Source organism: Pan paniscus, chromosome 6 (assembly GCF_029289425.2).
Source record: "Pan paniscus chromosome 6, NHGRI_mPanPan1-v2.0_pri, whole genome shotgun sequence".
Lineage (NCBI taxonomy): Eukaryota > Metazoa > Chordata > Mammalia > Primates > Hominidae > Pan > Pan paniscus.
This window is the reverse complement of record NC_073255.2, coordinates 110,490,748-110,513,461: the sequence shown is the minus strand read 5'-3', so window position 1 is coordinate 110,513,461 and position 22,714 is coordinate 110,490,748. Positions and strand designations below refer to the sequence as shown.

The 22,714-nt window shown below is 37.6% G+C and overlaps 1 protein-coding gene across 4 annotated transcripts in view; it reads left to right on the top strand.

The window, feature by feature from the left end:
• CDK6 (cyclin dependent kinase 6) overlaps positions 1-22,580 on the top strand; it is a 234,671-nt gene extending 212,091 nt beyond the window's left edge. For 2 of the 4 annotated variants that reach the window (XM_003809732.6, XM_003809731.7), the window contains exons 6-8: positions 4,525-4,575; positions 9,407-9,542; positions 12,328-22,580. In XM_003809732.6, coding sequence (XP_003809780.1) covers positions 4,525-4,575; positions 9,407-9,542; positions 12,328-12,474 — 334 coding nt within the window. In that variant the 3' untranslated portion in view covers positions 12,475-22,580. Of the gene's footprint in view, positions 1-4,524; positions 4,576-4,688; positions 4,718-6,875; positions 9,383-9,406; positions 9,543-12,327 lie in introns of those variants that run through there. The other 2 variants (XM_055114711.2, XM_063605972.1) reach the window with 2 other exon arrangements.
• The last annotated feature ends 134 nt before the right edge of the window (positions 22,581-22,714 follow it).

The following is a 22,714-nucleotide window of genomic DNA, read 5'->3' as shown; positions in this document are numbered from 1 at the left end:
TAACAAAATACCATGAACTGGATTGGCTTATAAACAACAAAAAGTTCTTCCTCACAGTTCTGGAGGCTGGGAAGTCCAAGGTCAGAGCCAGTATCTGGAGAGGGTTCATTTCCTCATTCATTGATGATCGTCATCTTGCTGTGTCTTCATATGGCGAAAGGGACAAGGGAGCCTTCCAGGGTCTCTCTTATAAGGGCACTAATCCCTTTTATGACGTAATTACCTCCCAAAGGCCCCAGTTCCTAATGCCATCACCTTAGGAATTAGGATTTCAACACAGGAAATTTTCAGGGGCACAGACCTTCAGTCTGTATACAGTCAGTTCCCTCAAATCCCCTAGTCCCAGGCAACCACCATTCTACTTTCTGATCCTATAAATTTACATTGTCTATATAAATGGAATCATATTATGTGTGGTCGTTTGTGACTGGCTTCTTTTACTGAGCATAATGGTTTCAAGGGTCCTCCATGTTGTCTCAGTATATCATTCTTTTTATGACTCAGTGATATTCCATTGTAAGTCCGTACCACATTCTGTTTATCCATTTATCAGTTGATGGACATTAGGATTGTTTCCACTTTTTGGCTATTATGAATAATGCTGCTATGAATATTCATGTACAAGTTTTTATGTGGACCTGTATGTTAATGCTTTTGGGTATATACATAGGTATGCCAAACTACCTTTTTTGCATATTATTCATTCTCCAATTTCAGTGAAATGTTTTATATAATTTTATTATACAAGGAAAATGTTTAAAACTAAATCAGTTACCTTCTAATCTCCTCTCCCCACCACCTCCATCTATCTCATTCTGCCAGACTTTACTAATAATATAATACAAACTTAAAATCATGCTTCTCCTTTCAAGTCATGTTCAGATTTCCATCAAGTTCTGATCATCTTCTTCTAAATGTCTTTGCATCTCTAGCCATTTCCTTGTCCCACCTAGTTGAGGCCCTTGTCATCTTACTTGTACACTGACTTCCCAGTTGACCTCCTTGGCTTGGTTTCCATCCCTTCTTATTGACTCAGTAAACCCCTGCCAAATTAGTCTTTCTAAAACACTTTTTCTATATTGCTGTTCATTGAAGTCAGACAGATCAGCTTAGCCACTTACTCATCTGTGTTTCCTTAGATGTTACTTTACTTCCCATCTGTAAAAGTAAGTTAATCAAACCACTTCCTAACATTCTATTAAGATGAAACGATTACCGCGACTTCTGTCTCCCACTGGTAAAATGAGGTAAACTTCTATTCGGTGATTCTGCATTTGTATATCTTGTCTCCTTGTCTCCTGCTATTAATGTATAAATACATATTATATGTATATCATATGACTTACATTATATGTATATTACATACATTATAATTATATACTTTGAAATGTAATTTATATTTTTTATATATGTATTTTTTAGTATTTCCCAGCACCAATTACAGCCGTATGTACTTACTGGGTAATCAGTCAATTAGTGTGTACTAAGTAGATCAGTTAATTGATTTTCTGCTTCATCCAGTTATTTGAATAGGTGGTAATTGTAAGGTGATAAGTTAACAATTTTAACTTAACTGATAACAACTCTAGAATAGAATGTGGTAATGAGTATAAAATAATAGATATTCTCCAGTAATATTTTTTTGAAAGATCACTTTATGAACATGGAAAATTCTTCCACTAATCAAGAAAAATAGCTGTCAAAGCATAGCTGCAGGTCAAATACAGGTTACAAAGGTGTTCTATAGGTTAACCCATGACTTCCTTGTCTTTTGAGTACAATGAAATTATTGTAACTAAATGAAACTTTCATCCCCTGTTATGCATGAATCATTTCCTTTCTATAACAGACATACCAGTATACACTTCTCATCTGTTAAAAAACATACCCAACTTCTAAATGTTGTTTGCCACTGTTACTGAGATTACAAATGATATCTATGCATTTTTGAGTTGTTTTTTTAAAAAGGCATATAATCTGAAACTTAGTCCCCTTGGTAATTTGACCTGAGAAAATTTATCTCACTGATAGACTTAAATACTTGGTGAGGTTTTTGGGTTTTTTTTTTTTTGCAAAACTGCATACAGGAAGTGATATTGCCAATTCAGAATTAATTAATCCTTATTGAAAAATGTGGCATTCATCCTTTAGAAAATTCTTTTCTTGATAAAGTTGTAAGAGCTGTAACATGTAAGCAATATTTAGTGACCCCAGAGGAAAGACTGTTAGACTTAAATGTGACTTGGACCTCACCACATGGTGGCAAATGGTTCCTTCCTTTCTACTTCACTGTGTGAAATACTTTACATGATTATCTGTATAATATTGGCCAGGAATAAGAGAGATGTGTGTGTGTGTGTGTGTGTGTGTGTGTGTGTGTGTGTGTGTGTTTAGTTACCACTTAATTGTAACTCTGCTATAAGCTGGGCATTCTAGTAGATGAGATATATTCATAATCTCACTTAGTTGATCCTATGAGGTAAGTATCATTCTTTCCATTTTACAAATGAAGCAACTAAGTCAAAGAAATTAAGAGACTTTCCTAAGATCATATAGGAAGAAACAGCTAAATAGAGATTCACTCCCAGGACAGTCCATCGCCAAACAGACCCTTTTCCCAGTCAAAAAAAAAATCTTGAAAAATCAACATGTTAACTAAAAAGAAATAAAAGGAGAGGGGAGTATTATGCCCTTAATTAAGCCATGTAACATCTCCAGTACTCAGTTTCCTCATCTGAAAATAGGGATAATTATACTACTACATTTCTCCTGGAATTTTTGTGAGAATCAAATGAGATTATGTTTGGGGCACTTGGCACTAGGCCAGATACAACATTCATGCTCAATAAATTATAATTGTTAAGATTCCATTTTTTGCCTTTTTTTGGAAGTTTTAGAAAAAAACTTGGACTTCTCACCTTGTCATCTTTTAAGACCTGTCAAGATGTCTTTTAGAGCGCAACTTCGTGATTCTTTATGAATTTGGCTGCATTAGTGATATGCAGGTGGCTTATATTAGTTTTGTAGGACTGCCGCAACAAAATACCAGACTGGATTGCTTAACCAACAAAAGCTTATTTTCTCACAGTTCTGGAGGCTGGAAGTCCAAGATGAAGGTGTCAGCAGGTTTGGTTTCTTCTGAGGGCTCTCTTTTAGGCTTACCTTCTCATGGTTCTCACATGTTTATTTCTCTGTGTGCATGTGCACCCCTGATGTCTCTTTGTGTCCAAATGGCTTCTTCTTACAAGGAAAACAGTCAGATTTGATTAGGGCCCACCCTATCTTATTTTAATTACTTGTTTAAAGGCTCTATCTCCAAATACAGTTAAATTCGGAGATCTTGGGAGTTGGGCTTCAACATGAATTTGGGGGGAAAAAATTCAGCCCATCACTTTGCAATAAGTAAATTCTTTTCCACTGCATTTGGAAATCATTATTTTCAGGAATAGTAACATTCATAGAAAGTATGGTTGAGAAACGTTAAGGTGTGTTCTAACCACTGAAATGCTATGACTGCAGGATTCTCCATATATGGCCATATATAGTGAGTTCATTTATTGTGCACAGAAAATATTTAAGAGGTCAAGTTTAAGGCTGTATAATTTGATATATAATATAAAAAGAGATATGATACCTGATAATAGACTACAACTATTTTAATACATTAATGTTGAAAATTACCTGTTTATGGCATTTGTTGAGGAAGGAATCAGGGAACGTTTACTTGTGTACCATAGGTGTATGCAAAATGAAATAAAATGTTTAGTAACTGCATCTGTCAGAGTAAAGCTCTATGGCAGGGATTTATAGGGAAACCTAGAGAAGTCTCCTCCCTCAAGGGGCTACTTGATCTTCTTGGAGAAATGCCAGAAATGTCACAAAATGACCTTTTTTAATTGCCAGTTAAATGCTCAATGTAGACAAGGAAGGCTGTGTGTTTCAAGCAGACACAATTGCCTCTAAAGCCCGGAGTTAAGATTTAGAACTTGTAATGGTTAGCTGCCATAATATTGGGAGGAAGAAAAGTGGTATAATTAGAAAAATAGACCCAGAGGTGGTTCACTGCAGCATTGAGGACAAATGAAAGGAGAGAGACCCATGAGGAAGTACTCTGATAGCAGAGTAGTATGGAAAAAGTGCTCTGAGAAATATCAAAGAATCTCACCTATTTATGGTTCGAGACTAGGATGGTGGTATGTTCCACCTTATCACGAAGTTAAGCAGATCTTTGAAACCTGGAACTGAATTTGACGGTAGCACTGTTGTTAGAATGACTGCAAACAGAATGCCCGTGATTGTAAAACATGGAATTCATCTACCACCAGGTATTCATGAGAGATCCTAACCCATACGTGAAATGCAGGGAAAACCTTCACTTACCAAAGGAAAAATGTCTCAATTTTTTTTACTTCTTCCCAACCCATAAAGAATATTTTGCTTCCTGTGAAACAATGATAATGGCAAATATGATTGAAATGTAATCTGAGAACATTTCTTATTTAAAATGTATCTTTATTCTTTTAGGCCTCTTTTTCGTGGAAGTTCAGATGTTGATCAACTAGGAAAAATCTTGGAGTAAGTAATAATTATAATTTTACACCAGTGTCCATAGCATTAAAACATTTACAGTGACTTTCCTCTGACATGCATATCATGTGTTTATCTCTTGTCTTTCTTACTTCAAGCAGCTGCTGCAGACAGTGTTACTATTTGTGTGGTGAGTGGAGACATGGTAGAAGTGCCGTTTTATGCAGAGCCCTAACTGCTCTGCTCTGGAAGCTTGTATGTTGCTTGTGTGGATCTTTTTGCTGCTCCTCTTTCTTCGTGTGGCTGAGCTCCAGTTCTTTTAGTTCAAATACATTTTCTGCTTGTGGTCATTTCAAAAGCACCCACCATCAGAGATGAGATGCCTGGTGACCAAGTACCCATCCTTGTCCAGTGGGCTTCCTGTCCCCACTGAGTATCCTTGGTCACCCAGGTTGGTTCTGCATTGTTTTGTTTTGTTTTCCTGGGCAAAGGATGGTATGCTACACATCTCATTTTTCTTTGGAGCACCAAAATAGAAAATGAGAACCCTAAGTCTTTGGCAAAATAACTCTGCAACTTTGAGAAAGTCATTTAAAACACCTCGTGAAGGGCTTACACAGTGCCTGGCACATAGTAAGCACTTTAAAAAGTTATCTATTACTGTTACTATTAGAGTTCATCATTAATTATTTAACCTTTTATTTCCTTAACTTCATCTGAGAAATGAAACTCTGACTTAAATTCTCTATAAGATCCTTTCTTGTGCTCAAATTCTTTGGTTTCAGTTACATCGCTCCTTGATGATTTACATAGTTTCATTCATGTCTGCATGTTCATGCATGTATGCATTCATGTTTCTAGAATGTAACTGGGGCACTTCTTCTGACAAAGCATGCAGTGTGGCATCCTTTTTTGGGTTTTTGTGTTTGAAAGGCCCATCCAAATTGGAGTGGAGTAGGAAAAAAGTGGGAGTTCTAGACCAAAAATAGCCCTGATCTTTGGTCTGTGACATTTTATAGGAATCCCAGTGATTTTTATGAAATTCGAAGTCTGTAAGACTGCAACAAAAAAAAAAAACACCCCTAAAGAACAGATTTTCATATCAGCACTGTCTACTCAAGCGTGACTGCTTAAAACAGTTAATAAAACTGGAACCTGATTTTGTTCTTTTAGTGACTAGAAGCAGCTAGACTTCTGTTAATGCCAGTGCTACTGCTGAGTCAGAACATAGTAGCTTTAAGGCCTGAATAACATTTGCTAGTTTTTTATGCCTGGGGGCTTCCTGGGTCCAGGGCAGGTGATGCTACTGCTCCTACTACTGACCACTCTGTACAGTGGATAAATTCAACACAAAGCCTTCATGTTACCCCTGCTTCTGAATGGCAAGTTCTTTAATCACTCAATGATGAACTCCCATCTATTTTTCCCCATGACTGTTGAATATATTTTGTGTGCATGTGATCATAAAGAGGAAACTAGGGAAAGCAGACATACTGATGACCTTCTGTTAAAAGGAAAGAGAATCTTGACTAAAGTCAGCTTGCCAGGACTTGAAAGCCATCACCTTCTTTCCCTTATTTATACTACCTGACAGTTGTGTCTACCTCCAGCACTGATGTCTGCAATCTTGTTAACCATTGTTAGTGCCCCCTTAGTACATGAGGCCAGTGAAATGGACCAGAAGGAACATTTGACCGGCATGTTTGACCTGCTTCCAAAGAAAAGCCAGTTCTGCTTTTGGCAAAGTCCTGACAATCGTAGGTTGCCAACAGCAAAGAAGCTGTAGAGTTCTATGGTTTGTGCCTTTAGATTTTACTTTGTGGTTTCTGGCATTGTGTCATCAAAATTATGTTCTGTTTCCTCTGAATGCATTACCTTGCCAGAGAAAAGGGACAATGCTGCACCCTAGCGTCACTGCTGAAGTACTTGAAAAAATATTTCTGTCTCCTCCATCACTGCCATTTATAGATTTTGTGCCCTGTTGGGCTTGCCAACATAAATGTCAACTTTTAAGGCTTATATTCAGCTGTCCAAATAGTGGAATTAAATGCAAGCATTTTTTAATGGACCTATCAGAATTTCACAACACATATATGGGCCATAAAAGTTCATTCTGGACATGAAACCAAATTTTTTTTAAGGAAAGCCATATTCACATACTCTTTTTTATTTTTTTCTTTGGAGACAAGGTCTTGCCCTGTTGTCCAGGCTGGAGTACAGTGGTGCGATCTTGGCTCACTGAAGCCTTGGCCTTCCGAGCTCAAGTAATCCTCCTATCTAAGCCTCCCAAGTAGCTGGGACTACAGGCACAGGACACCACAACCAGCTAATTTTTATATTTTTTATAGAGATGGAGTTTCACCATGTTGCCCAGGCTGGTCTTGAACTCCTGGGGTCAAGTGGTCCGCTTGCCTCAGCCTTCCAAACTGCTGGGATTACAGCCACCCCACCTGGTCCATGTTCACATACTCTTAAAGGGAAAAACATTTCTGTGTTTAGGAAGATTTAAGCCTTCAAGTAATAGCAAGTATTAAAAGTGAAACAATAGTTTTAGCCTGTGACATCTTAGAGCATTTTTAAGAATGATGTCATAGCTAAATGGAAATAAAATATTGGAATAGAGAGAACGGAACTCACTCTGGACTCTGTGACTGAGCTTGCTATCTGTGACTTTGGCAGTTCATTTTATTCCTCATTCTCAATTTCCCCATCTATAAAATGAGACTAATAACACCTGACTTATATGTCTTAGGAAATTATTACAGGAATCAGAGGAGGTGATAGACTTAAAGTTTTATATATATAGTTATGTGTTTGTTTAAAATTTTATATAAAATTATATAAAGTTATTTGTATATGTACACGCATACAAACAGAGATGTGCTGTTCCTCTGAAGGCTTTTGGCATTCAGTTGATCATATACTTGCAAGATGTAATTAGATGTAGATACATTCAAAGCCACAAATAAAAAAGATTTTAAATATTTCTAGGAGTTATTAATATAATCAATTTCTAGCTGACTGGTGAATATACACAAAAATATTGATACACATAGACCTGAAAACTAAAAAGGAATGAAAGGAAATTTTTAAAGCTCTCTAACAAGCATTTTTCATTCCCTCCTCTGCCCTGTCCCATTGTATCCAGACACTTACACGTGCATTTCTTTTCATAATTAATAGTGGTATTTTTGGTTTTTTTCTTTTTACTTCTATTGTAGGCTGTACTATTGAACAAATCTATATATTGCTCATTGTCATTTCTATTTATTGCTTCTAGTAAATATGTCCATGAATCTGTCTTTGCCTCAATAATGTAGCTCTCTCAGTATGCCTGATAGAGGCCAAATTACAGTGTCTTCCCCAGACACCCAGGCAGAGAAGCCGTGATGACAGGGGTATCTTCCCAGCTGAAGTCTATGGCCTGGGCTCTGTGTAGGTGAGGGAAGGGGAAATGAAGTGCTACAGATCTTGAGACCTGTACCACATCTTCCTGAAATCTGGAAGTACATTCATAAGAACACCTCTTCCTGGGCCTTAGTCCCAACAAGTAGAGGCCAAGCAGAAGACCCTAATGTGGGCCAGCACAATTTCTAACTGTAGTTAAAATTATTTGTTCAGTATTTGAATAGCTATGTACCCCGTCCACTAAACTATGATTTTATTTTTGGTTCAGAGTTATACAGTCTGTGTGAGAAAGAAGTCCCTGCATCCTCTGATTTTCTCTGTTCAAACCTACTTATGACCTATATGTAAACTATAAATAATATCTATACAATGTATAAGTTATGTAAGCCCATTGACCCATTAATTTTTTAAAGAATCTTAAGTTATACATAGATATAAGCAGTTCATATTTTAAGTGTGGTAGTGATGTATTTCCTATGCATCTTGTATTAATAACATTTTCTAATTATAATAATAGTCGGCAGTGTATTGATTGATAATTGACTGTGTGTGATGTATATCAGGTGCTGTGCTATGTACTTTAAATTATAAATTTATATATTACTATAAATTTAAATAAAGTATAACTGATCCTCATTACAACTGTAAGTTATTATCATTGTATACATAAAGACACTAAGGGTCATAGATGTTAAGTAATTTGTCCTTACCTGCCAGTAAGTGGCAGGTGCAGGATTTGAACCCAAATCTGCCTATTTCCGAAGCCTGTGCTTATCACTTGCTGTTCTTTCCACATTTCTGATCCCAGAATGGTTTTCAGGGGAAATATAAATAATAGTTTTTAATTTACTGTTTGCTCACTTTGGAATACCACAGACTTCCTTTTATAAAATCATGTTTGTATAATGCAGGCCTAACACGTTTTAGCCTCATTTTTCCTTCTGATTCTAATGTATATATTTAATATGTAGGGAATTGCTCTTTAACCAAAAATGCAACCAAATTGATATGTTAATAAACCATGTTGGATGAGCATCATAAAATCATGTCAATACTGGGGTGTTCGATCAAAACACAAAAAGCATTCTTGGACATAAAGGAAGATATGTACCAGTATGGGTCTCCTCTGAATACAATAAGTCCTGCTTTGTCACTAAGTCAGAGCTTACTGCCTGGTAATATATTTTCTATTTCTACATCATCCCTTACATTTAGTGTCTGCTACCAGAGCAATCTCTTATCTCCTCCCACTGAATTTTACAATTCTTCTGTGAGATTACCCTCTCCCCCATGACCACCATATTGCAGTAGGACAGAGATAAACAGAGACCCTGCTAGTAATAAAGTGAAGGTCTCCTGGGACTCTGCCCCCCATGTCTCCCCCTTAGATTTTGCCTTTCTCTGGAAATTGATGAGAAAACAGCTTCTGCATAGTAGCTAATGCTTATGTCCATGTGTGGTTCTTTTGTAGCGTAATTGGACTCCCAGGAGAAGAAGACTGGCCTAGAGATGTTGCCCTTCCCAGGCAGGCTTTTCATTCAAAATCTGCCCAACCAATTGAGAAGTTTGTAACAGATATTGATGAACTAGGCAAAGACCTACTTCTGGTAAGTTTTTCTGATGTCAAGCTCGTCTGCACTGTGCCAGTGAGACACCTGCCCTACCCAGACTGGGTGGTGGGCACAAATATCAGTTCAGTAGCTGCTATAGGCATCACATGCCACAGCCACATGGAGCAGGAGGCAACAGTCCCTCCAGAGGTTTCATTTTCACACTTGTAGCAGCTGGTGGCTTTTGATTCTGGAATGTCTTTCTGATCCACATTTTTTTAAATCTGCCATCTTTGAATGTTTATTTCAATGCAGGTTTAGAAGCCTCTCAATTCACTTTGACATATGTTTCTTTAGAAGTAAATATTATGTTTCCTTTCTTACAGTTTCATGCTACTTTAAGTAATTTGTTTGTCATTTTAACGTGCCTTTTCTTAAACATTCACAACTTTGGGGAGATGTTTTTCCAAAAGAACTATATAGCAATACTTCTTCTAGTTGCTGATTTATTTAATAAGTATTTAGTGTGCCAGGGACATATAAAATACCTCACTGAAAATAAGGACTTCTGTGCTCTGAGACTCTTAATGCTCAACCATATACATAATTTCCTATACTTGGAGGCCAGAACAATAGGTAGAAAAGTATACCTGTTGGGCTGTTCTTGATGTCTGAAACCCAGTGAGTAATGAGTGTCTCCTTTACCTCCTGAATTAACAGCCTTTGATATCTGCTTCTGCCCGTGGGTGAAGCACAGGTCTTCTCCATGTGTCTCATGCTGGGGCCCATGCCAGAGAGGCAGCAGCTCCCTGGGGCATGTTTTTCTCATGATAGAAGGTATCGATGCTCCAGAAGGGCAAGCAGAAATATACAATGCCCCTGAAGGTCCATACTTGGAAGAAGTACCCGCCACTCTGCCCATGTTCCATTGGCCAAAGCAAGTTCCATGCCTAAGGCCAACTTGAATGGAGGAAAGAATGCTCCCCCTATGGTGAGAGGGGAGAGAAAAGAGGGAATATGTACTAAAAGTTATCCAATCTACCATAGTATCCAACTCTTGACTAAGTTGTGATTCCAAAAGCTCATTTTATAAGTAAACTATTTGGCAATTAAACTAAATTTTCTTGCAGAAACAATATTATTAACACAACGTTTTTTAATTAACCCTCAACCTGTCAACCTTGTTCCTGAAGTAGAGCAATAATAGAACTTAAACACCTTTTTTTTAACCATATTTCTATAGGACAAAATGTATTAAGACTTCCAACTTGAGATTCTCCCACACCCCCACATTTGGCTAAGGTGTTCTCCTTCTCTCCACCCTCTTCCCAGCTTTAAGCCGTCAGTGTAGCTGTGAGGAAAGGGCTTCCTCTCACATAATCCTCTAGAGACATGTCTCTGTATTGTGAATGTATTCCCACAGCTCTTTTCTCTTCTTTCCTATGTCCTGGAGATTAAATGCCACTACCTAATTTTCTCCTTCTTGGACTCTGGGAAAAGAGAACTCAGGCTCAGGAATTTTGCCCCTGCTTTCCGGTCCTTTGGGAATTCAGCCCTTGCAAAGCTTTTCTAGAGATGTTTCTTGCTGTTAGAGACAGTTGGAACCTTTCTACAGACAAGCTCTTTCTTCCACTTGCCCTTTAGCTCTTGATGTTCAGAAGATCCTATAGGGAGGCTAGCAACCATGGACTGATGGGGATCTCAGGATAAATCAGATTTCAGAGGACCCAAGAATTTGCCTGAAATTACACATAGAACTTTCTGTTTGTATTTGTTTTTCTAGGTCAGTAGCCTTCGATAGAATATTAGAGAGGTCCCTAATCCATTTGGAACCTGACTAGGACTGTGAGCAGGAGTCCTATTAATATCATGGTTATGCAGACCTCTTAAGTGGAAGAGGTCTTCCATTAACCATGATAATGTAAAGTCTGTAAATTACATAGAAGACTGGAATGCATAGACATTTCATATACCCAGTTCACTTTAGGATGGAGAAGCCAGTGTGGCTTCCCTGCTACTTGTGAGCTCCTGTGGCAATGAGGAGGTCTTACTCATCACTAATTAGTGCTTGCCACCTGCTAGGCACCCAGCAGGAGGCGTTGATGGAAGGAGAGGAGGAGGATTTGAGTGACAAGATTACCTGAGGTAGGGGTGGAAATGAGACTGAAATTAGGGACACATTCTAACTAATTTAGGTATGGACAGTTTGGGAATAGAGATTGCCGCTACTGCAAAGGTTTCCCTTTCCCTCCTTTCACCTTCTACCTCAGTAGCTCAGCCAAACTGCCCAAACCACTTGACTAGGACCAGGAGCTTCTTAAGCGCAGGCACCAGCTCATTCACCTTGGTAGCCCTACACTTGAGCTGTCAGCCTGGAATAGAGTTTAGTGACTCGAACTGAATCTAATGGTCCCCTGAGAGAGCTACTGCTAGCCATGTGGCACCTTGGTATTAATTAAAAGGAAGATAGCCCTGCCTCTGAGTGGTGTAGCCTTGAGGCAGGATAAGAAGTTACGGTGAAGTCTCCAACTGTAGCACTAAGTTTGCTAGCACTGGAAGAATTACTAAATAAAGTTATATGCATACTTTAATGGCTTAGTGAGAAATCCTGGGCAGGAAACAGTCCATAGGCACCCAAAAGGGTCTTCTCCTGAGGGGCATTTTATACATTAGGGATATATATGAGTACTGTCTCCATATTATTTAGTGTCCCTTTAAATAAATACTCATTCCCACTGTAGATGCGCTTAACATATGACAGTGAATAAAGGGATAACTCTGTAAGTACATTATTTACATTGATGTGTTGTATATCAACCAATTATTTTTTTCTTTATTACAGAAGTGTTTGACATTTAACCCAGCCAAAAGAATATCTGCCTACAGTGCCCTGTCTCACCCATACTTCCAGGACCTGGAAAGGTGCAAAGAAAACCTGGATTCCCACCTGCCGCCCAGCCAGAACACCTCGGAGCTGAATACAGCCTGAGGCCTCAGCAGCCGCCTTAAGCTGATCCTGCGGAGAACACCCTTGGTGGCTTATGGGTCCCCCTCAGCAAGCCCTACAGAGCTGTGGAGGATTGCTATCTGGAGGCCTTCCAGCTGCTGTCTTCTGGACAGGCTCTGCTTCTCCAAGGAAACCGCCTAGTTTACTGTTTTGAAATCAATGCAAGAGTGATTGCAGCTTTATGTTCATTTGTTTGTTTGTTTGTCTGTTTGTTTCAAGAACCTGGAAAAATTCCAGAAGAAGAGAAGCTGCTGACCAATTGTGCTGCCATTTGATTTTTCTAACCTTGAATGCTGCCAGTGTGGAGTGGGTAATCCAGGCACAGCTGAGTTATGATGTAATCTCTCTGCAGCTGCCGGGCCTGATTTGGTACTTTTGAGTGTGTGTGTGCGTGTGTGTGTGTGTGTGTGTGTATGTGAGAGATTCTGTGATCTTTTAAAGTGTTACTTTTTGTAAACGACAAGAATAATTCAATTTTAAAGACTCAAGGTGGTCAGTAAATAACAGGCATTTGTTCACTGAAGGTGATTCACCAAAATAGTCTTCTCAAATTAGAAAGTTAACCCCATGTCCTCAGCATTTCTTTTCTGGCCAAAAGCAGTAAATTTGCTAGCAGTAAAAGATGAAGTTTTATACACACAGCAAAAAGGAGGAAAAATTCTAGTATATTTTAAGAGATGTGCATGCATTCTATTTAGTCTTCAAAAAGCTGAATTTACTTGTTGTAAGTCTATTTTAACCTTCTGTATGATATCATGCTTTATCATTTCTTTTGGAAAATAGCCTGTAAGCTTTTTATTACTTGCTATAGATTTAGGGAGTGTACCTCAGATAGATTTTTTAAAAAAGAATAGAAAGCCTTTATTTCCTGGTTTGAAATTCCTTTCTTCCCTTTTTTTGTTGTTGTTATTGTTGTTTGTTGTTGTTATTTTGTTTTTGTTCTTAGGAATTTGTCAGAAACTCTTTCCTGTTTTGGTTTGGAGAGTAGTTCTCTCTAACTAGAGACAGGAGTGGCCTTGAAATTTTCCTCATCTATTACACTGTACTTTCTGCCACACACTGCCTTGTTGGCAAAGTATCCATCTTGTCTATCTCCCGGCACTTCTGAAATATATTGCTACCATTGTATAACTAATAACAGATTGCTTAAGCTGTTCCCATGCACCACCTGTTTGCTTGCTTTCAATGAACCTTTCATAAATTCGCAGTCTCAGCTTATGGTTTATGGCCTCAATCCTGCAAACCTAACAGGGTCACATATGTTCTCTAATGCAGTCCTTCTACCTGGTGTTTACTTTTGTTACCTAAATAATGAGTAGGATCTTGTTTTGTTTTATCACCAGCACACAGATTGCTATAAACTGTTACTTTGTGAATTACATTTTTATAGAAGATATTTTCAGTGTCTTTACCTGAGGGTATGTCTTTAGCTATGTTTTAGGGCCATAACATTTACTCTATCAAATGATCTTTTCTCCATCCCCCAGGCTGTGCTTATTTCTAGTGCCTTGTGCTCACTCCTGCTCTCTACAGAGCCAGCCTGGCCTGGGCATTGTAAACAGCTTTTCCTTTTTCTCTTACTGTTTTCTCTACAGTCCTTTATATTTCATACCATCTCTGCCTTATAAGTGGTTTAGTGCTCAGTTGGCTCTAGTAACCAGAGGACACAGAAAGTATCTTTTGGAAAGTTTAGCCACCTGTGCTTTCTGACTCAGAGTGCATGCAACAGTTAGATCATGCAACAGTTAGATTATGTTTAGGGTTAGGATTTTCAAAGAATGGAGGTTGCTGCACTCAGAAAATAATTCAGATCATGTTTATGCATTATTAAGTTGTACTGAATTCTTTGCAGCTTAATGTGATATATGACTATCTTGAACAAGAGAAAAAACTAGGAGATGTTTCTCCTGAAGAGCTTTTGGGGTTGGGAACTATTCTTTTTTAATTGCTGTACTACTTAACATTGTTCTAATTCAGTAGCTTGAGGAACAGGAACATTGTTTTCTAGAGCAAGATAATAAAGGAGATGGGCCATACAAATGTTTTCTACTTTCGTTGTGACAACATTGATTAGGTGTTGTCAGTACTATAAACGCTTGAGATATAATGAATCCACAGCATTCAAGGTCAGGTCTACTCAAAGTCTCACATGGAAAAGTGAGTTCTGCCTTTCCTTTGATCGAGGGTCAAAATACAAAGACATTTTTGCTAGGGCCTGCAAATTGAATTTAAAAACTCACTGCACTGATTCCTCTGAGCTTTTTGGTTAGTATTCATGGCTAGAGTGAACATAGCTTTAGTTTTTGCTGTTGTAAAAGTGTTTTCATAAGTTCACTCAAGAAAAATGCAGCTGTTCTGAACTGGAATTTTTCAGCATTCTTTAGAATTTTAAATGAGTAGAGAGCTCAACTTTTATTCCTAGCATCTGCTTTTGACTCATTTCTAGGCAGTGCTTATGAAGAAAAATTAAAGCACAAACATTCTGGCATTCAATTGTTGGCAGATTATCTTCTGATGACACAGAATGAAAGGGCATCTCAGCCTCTCTGAACTTTGTAAAAGTCTGTCCCCAGTTCTTCCATCGGTGTAGTTGTTGCATTTTAGTGAATACTCTCTTGATTTATGTATTTTATGTCCAGATTCGCCATTTCTGAAATCCAGATCCAACACAAGCAGTCTTGCCGTTAGGGCATTTTGAAGCAGATAGTAGAGTAAGAACTTAGTGACTACAGCTTATTCTTCTGTAACATATGGTTTCAAACATCTTTGCCAAAAGCTAAGCAGTGGTGAACTGAAAAGGGCATATTGCCCCAAGGTTACACTGAAGCAGCTCATAGCAAGTTAAAATATTGTGACAGATTTGAAATCATGTTTGAATTTCATAGTAGGACCAGTACAAGAATGTCCCTGCTAGTTTCTGTTTGATGTTTGGTTCTGGCAGCTCAGGCATTTTGGGAACTGTTGCACAGGGTGGAGTCAAAACAACCTACATATAAAAAGAGAAAAAGAGAAACTTGTCCATTTAGCTTTCATAAGAAATCCCATGGCAAAGGGTAATAAAAAGGACCTAATCTTAAAAATACAATTTCTAAGCACTTGTAAGAACCCAGTGGGTTGGAGCCTCCCACTTTGTCCTTCCTTTGAAGTGGATGGGAACTGAAGGTGCAAAGAACCTGTTTTGGAAGAAAGCTTGGGGCCATTTCAGCCCCCTGTATTCTCATGATTTTCTCTCAGGAAGCACACACTGTGAATGGCAGACTTTTCATTTAGCCCCAGGTGACTTACTAAAAATAGTTGAAAATTATTCACCTAAGAATAGAATCTCAGCATTGTGTTAAATAAAAATGAAAGCTTTAGAAGGCATGAGATGTTCCTATCTTAAATAAAGCATGTTTCTTTTCTATAGAGAAATGTATAGTTTGACTCTCCAGAATGTACTATCCATCTTGATGAGAAAACTCTTAAATAGTACCAAACATTTTGAACTTTAAATTATGTATTTAAAGTGAGTGTTTAAGAAACTGTAGCTGCTTCTTTTACAAGTGGTGCCTATTAAAGTCAGTAATGGCCATTATTGTTCCATTGTGGAAATTAAATTATGTAAGCTTCCTAATATCATAAACATATTAAAATTCTTCTAAAATATTGCTTTTCTTTTAAGTGACAATTTGACTATTCTTATGATAAGCACATGAGAGTGTCTTACATTTTCCAAAAGCAGGCTTTAATTGCATAGTTGAGTCTAGGAAAAAATAATGTTAAAAGTTAATATGCCACGATAATTACTTAATTATGTTAGTATAGAAACTACAGAATATTTACCCTGGAAAGAAAATATTGGAATGTTATTATAAACTCTTAGATATTTATATAATTCAAAAGAATGCATGTTTCACATTGTGACAGATAAAGATGTATGATTTCTAAGGCTTTAAAAATTATTCATAAAACAGTGGGCAATAGATAAAGGAAATTCTGGAGAAAATGAAGGTATTTAAAGGGTAGTTTCAAAGCTATATATATTTTGAAGGATATATTCTTTATGAACAAATATATTGTAAGAATTTATACTAAGGTCATCTGGTAACTGTGGGATTAATATGGTCAAAAACAAATGTTATGGAGAAGCTGTCCCAAGCAAACTAAATTACCTGTACTTTTTTTCCCATTTCAAGGGAAGAGGCAACCACGTGAAGCAATACTTCTTACACATGCCTAAGAATGTTCATTGAAAAAATAAATTTTTAAAAGGCATGTGTTTCCTATGCCACCAATACTTTTGAAAAATTGTGAACCTTACCCAAAACCATTTATCATGTCCATTAAGTATATTTGGGTATATAATTAGGAAGATATTTACATGTTCCTTCTCCACAGTGGAAAAACTTATTGAGGCTACCGAAGTGTGCCAAGAAATGTAAGTCCTTAGAGTAATTAGAAATGCTGTTTTCCTCAAAAGCATGAGAAACTAGCATTTTCATTTCTTGTTTACTCCCTTTCTATATCAATGCAATTCACAACCCAATTTTAATACATCCGTATATCTCAAGCATTTCTATCTTGTACTTTTTCAGAAAATAAACCAAAAATAATCCTTTGGTCTCTATCTTCTGACCTTTGTAAGCAACAGAAATGTAAAAACAGAAGGGGTCCAATTTTTACACGTTTTTTTCTCAAGTAGCCTTTCTGGGGATTTTTATTTTCTTAATGAAGTGCCAATCAGCTTTTCAAAATGTTTTCTATTTCTTAGCATTTCCAGGAAGTGATAACGTTTAGCTAAATGAGTAGAAGTGGACTTCCTTCAACATATTGTTACCTTGTCTAGCCTTAGGAAGAAAACAAGAGCCACCTGAAAATAAATACAGGCTCTTTTCGAGCATCTGCTGAAACACTATTACAGCAGTTTGAAGTTGATATGGTAGGAAAGGAAGGTGACTTTTCTTGCAAAAGTCTTTCTAAACATTCACACTGTCCTAAGAGATGAGCTTTCTTGTTTTATTCCAGTATATTCCACAAGGTGGCACTTTTAGAGAAAAACAAATCTGATGAAGACTAAAGAGGTACTTCTAAAAGAGATTTCATTCTAACTTTATTTTTCTGCGCATATTTAACTCTTTCCTAGCACTTGTTTTTTGGGATGATTAATAGTCTTTATAATGTTCCGTAACTTCAATATTTTACTTGTTACCTAGGTTCTGAACAACTGTCTGCAAATAAATTGTTCTTAAGGATGGATAATACACCCATTTTGATCATTTAAGTAAAGAAAGCCTAGTCATTCATTCAGTCAAGAAAAAATTTTTGAAGTACCCAGTTACCTTACTTTTCTAGATTAAAACAGGCTTAGTTACTAAAAAGGCAGTCCTCATCTGTGAACAGGATAGTTTCGTTAGAAGTATAAAACTCCTTTAGTGGCCCCAGTTAAAACACACATACCCTCTCTGCTGCTTTCAAATTCCCTAGCATGGTGGCCTTTCAACATTGATTAAATTTTAAAATCCTAATTTAAAGATCAGGTGAGCAAAATGAGTAGCACATCAGTAATTCAGTAGACAAAACTTTTGTCTGAAAAATTGCTGTATTGAAACAGAGCCCTAAAATACCAAAAGACCAGGTAATTTTAACATTCGTGGAATCACAAATGTAAATTCATAAGAAGCTCTAATTAAAAAAAAAAAAGTCTGAAGTATATGAGCATAACAACTTAGGAGTGTGTCTACATACTTAACTTTTGAAGTTTTTTGGCAACTTTATATACTTTTTTTAAATTTACAAGTCTGCTTAAAGACTTCTTATACCCCAAATGATTAAGTTAATTTTAGAGGTCACCTTTCTCACAGCAGTGTCACTTGAAATTTAGTAGGGAAGGATATTGCAGTGTTTTTCAGTTTCCTTAGCACAGCACCACAGAAAGCAGCTTATTCCTTTTGAGTGGCAGACACTCGACGGTGCCTGCCCAACTTTCCTCCTGAGTGGCAAGTAGATGAGTCTCAGTAATTCATACTGAACCAAAATGCCACATACACTAGGGGCAGTCAGAAACTGGCTGAGAAATCCCCCGCCTCATTCGCCCCTCTGCTCCCAGGAACTAGAGTCCAGTTAAAGCCCCTATGCGAAAGGCCGAATTCCACCCCAGGGTTTGTTATCACAGTGGCCAGTCTGAACCCCATTTGCTCGTGCTCAAAACTTGACTCCCACTTGAAAGCCTTCCGGGCGCGCTGCCTCGTTGCCCCGCCCCTTTGGCAGGAGAGAGGCAGTGGGCGAGGCCGGGCTGGGGCCCCGCCTCCCACTCACCTGCCGGTGCCTGAAATTATGTGCGGCCCCGCGGGCTGCTTTCCGAGGTCAGAGTGCCCTGCTGCTGTCTCAGAGGCATCTGTTCTGCAAATCTTAGGAAGAAAAATGTCCCTAGAAGCAAACGGGTGTCTTCTGTGCATAAATAAGTACAACACAATTCTCCGAAAGTTCGGGTAAAAAGAGATGCGGTAGCAGCTGCCCTATGTGAAGCTGTCTACCCCGCATCTCTCAGGCGCTAAGCTCAGTTTTTGTTTTTGTTTTTGTTTTTTTAAAGAAAAGATGTATAATTGCAGGAATTTTTTTTTATTTTTTTATTTTCCATCATTCTACATATGTGATGGTGAAAGATATGCCTGGAAAAGTTTTGTTTTGAAAAGTTTATTTTCTGCTTCGTCTTCAGTTGGCAAAAGCTCTCAATTCTTTAGCTTCCAGTTTCTTTTCTCTCTTTTTCTTTGTTAGGTAATTAAAGGTATATAAACAAATTATCTCATGTAGCAGGGGATTTTCATGTTGAGAGGAATCTTCCGTGTGAGTTGTTTGGTCACACAAATAACCCTTTCTCAATTTTAGGAGTTTGGATTGTCAAATGTAGGTTTTTCTCAAAGGGGGCATATAACTACATATTGACTGCCAAGAACTATGACTGTAGCACTAATCAGCAAACATAGAGCCACACAATTATTTAATTTCTAACTCTCTGTGGTTCCTAGAAAAATTCCGTTGATGTGCTTAGGTTAAAGTTCTGAAGATACCCGTTGTACCCTTACTTGAAAGTTTCTAATCTTAAGTTTTATGAAATGCAATAATATGTATCAGCTAGCAATATTTCTGTGATCACCAACAACTCTCAGTTTGATCTTAAAGTCTGAATAATAAAACAAATCCCAGCAGTAATACATTTCTTGAACCTCACAGTGCATGATATATCTTTTCATTCTGATCCTGTGTTTGCAAAAATATACACATGTATATCATAGTTCCTCACTTTTTATTCATTTGTTTTCCTATTACCTGTAGTAAATATATTAGTTAGTACATGGAATTTATAGCATCAGCTACCCCCAGGAACAGCACCTGACAGGCGGGGAATTTTTTTTCAAGTTGTTCTACATTTGCATAAATTATTTCTATTATTATTCATGTATGTTATTTATTTCTGAATCACACTAGTCCTGTGAAAGTACAACTGAAGGCAGAAAGTGTTAGGATTTTGCATCTAATGTTCATTATCATGGTATTGATGGACCTAAGAAAATAAAAATTAGACTAAGCCCCCAAATAAGCTGCATGCATTTGTAACATGATTAGTAGATTTGAATATATAGATGTAGTATTTTGGGTATCTAGGTGTTTTATCATTATGTAAAAGAATTAAAGTAAAGGACTTTGTAGTTGTTTTTATTAAATATGCATATAGTAGAGTGCGAAAATATAGCAAAAATAAAAACTAAAGGTAGAAAAGCATTTTAGATATGCCTTAATTTAGGAACTGTGCCAGGTGGCCCTCGGAATAGATGCCAGGCAGAGACCAGTGCCTGGGTGGTGCCTCCTCTTGTCTGCCCTCATGAAGAAGCTTCCCTCACGTGATGTAGTGCCCTCGTAGGTGTCATGTGGAGTAGTGGGAACAGGCAGTACTGTTGAGAGGAGAGCAGTGTGAGAGTTTTTCTGTAGAAGCAGAACTGTCAGCTTGTGCCTTGAGGCTTCCAGAACGTGTCAGATGGAGAAGTCCAAGTTTCCATGCTTCAGGCAACTTAGCTGTGTACAGAAGCAATCCAGTGTGGTAATAAAAAGCAAGGATTGCCTGTATAATTTATTATAAAATAAAAGGGATTTTAACAACCAACAATTCCCAACACCTCAAAAGCTTGTTGCATTTTTTGGTATTTGAGGTTTTTATCTGAAGGTTAAAGGGCAAGTGTTTGGTATAGAAGAGCAGTATGTGTTAAGAAAAGAAAAATATTGGTTCGCGTAGAGTGCAAATTAGAGCTAGAAAGTTTTATAGGATTATCATTTTGAGATGTGTTAAAGTAGGTTTTCACTGTAAAATGTATTAGTGTTTCTGCATTGCCATAGGGCCTGGTTAAAACTTTCTCTTAGGTTTCAGGAAGACTGTCACACACAGTAAGCTTTTTTCCTTCTGACTTATAATAGAAAATGTTTTGAAAGTAAAAAAAAAAAAAAAAAACTCTAATTTGGAAATTTGACTTGTTAGTTTCTGTGTTTGAAATCATGGTTCTAGAAATGTAGAAATTGTGTATATCAGATACTCATCTAGGCTGTGTGAACCAGCCCAAGATGACCAACATCCCCACACCTCTACATCTCTGTCCCCTGTATCTCTTCCTTTCTACCACTAAAGTGTTCCCTGCTACCATCCTGGCTTGTCCACATGGTGCTCTCCATCTTCCTCCACATCATGGACCACAGGTGTGCCTGTCTAGGCCTGGCCACCACTCCCAACTTGACCTAGCCACATTCATCTAGAGATGTTTCCTGAGGCTGGGCACAGACTGTGCTCATGGCACCCATTAGAAATGCCTCTAGCATCTTCGTATGCATCTTGATTTTTAAACCAAGTCATTGTACAGAGCATTCAGTTTTGGCTGTGGTACCAAGAGAAAAACTAATCAAGAATATAAACCACATTCCAGGCTGCTGTTTTCTCTCCATCTACAGGCCACACTTTTACTGTATTTCTTCATACTTGAAATTCATTCTGCTATTTTCATATCAGGGTACAGACTTATAAGGGTGCATGTTCCTTAAAGGTGCATAATTTTTCTTATTCCGTTTGCTTATATTGCTACAGAATGCTCTGTTTTGGTGCTTTGAGTTCTGCAGACCCAAGAAGCAGTGTGGAAATTCACTGCCTGGGACACAGTCTTATAAGAATGTTGGCAGGTGACTTGGTATCAGATGTTGCTTCTCTTTTCTCTGTACACAGATTGAGAGGACTAGCCTGTCGGGTCCACCCTGTGGGTGCAGCACAGCTCTCTGAGAGCAAGAACCTTCCTACCTATTCTAACGTTTTTGCCCTCTAAGAAAAATGGCCTCAGGTATGGTATAGACATAGCAAGAGGGGAAGGGCTGTCTCACTCTAGCAACCATCCCTCCATTACACACAGAAAGCCCTCTTGAAGCAAAAGAAGAAGAAAGAAAGAAAGCTTATCTCTAAGGCTACTGTCTTCAGAATGCTCTGAGCTGAATGCTCTTGCTCCTTTCCCAAGAGGCAGATGAAAATATAGGCCAGTTTATCTAGACCCTTCCTATCTGAGGAGGAGAATAGAAAAGTAGGGTAAATATGTAATGTAAAATATGTCATTCAAGGACCACCAAAACTTTAAGTACCCTATCATTAAAAATCTAGTTTTAAAAGTAGCTCAAGTAAGGGATGCTTTGTGACCCAGGGTTTCTGAAGTCAGATAGCCATTCTTACCTGCCCCTTACTCTGACTTATTGGGAAAGGGAGAACTGCAGTGGTGTTTCTGTTGCAGTGGCAAAGGTAACATGTCAGAAAATTCAGAGGGTTGCATACCAATAATCCTTTGGAAACTGGATGTCTTACTGGGTGCTAGAATGAAAATGTAGGTATTTATTGTCAGATGATGAAGTTCATTGTTTTTTTCAAAATTGGTGTTGAAATATCACTGTCCAATGTGTTCACTTATGTGAAAGCTAAATTGAATGAGGCAAAAAGAGCAAATAGTTTGTATATTTGTAATACCTTTTGTATTTCTTACAATAAAAATATTGGTAGCAAATAAAAATAATAAAAACAATAACTTTAAACTGCTTTCTGGAGATGAATTACTCTCCTGGCTATTTTCTTTTTTACTTTAATGTAAAATGAGTATAACTGTAGTGAGTAAAATTCATTAAATTCCAAGTTTTAGCAGAATGTGGTTTTTTTCTTTCTTTTTTTTTTTTT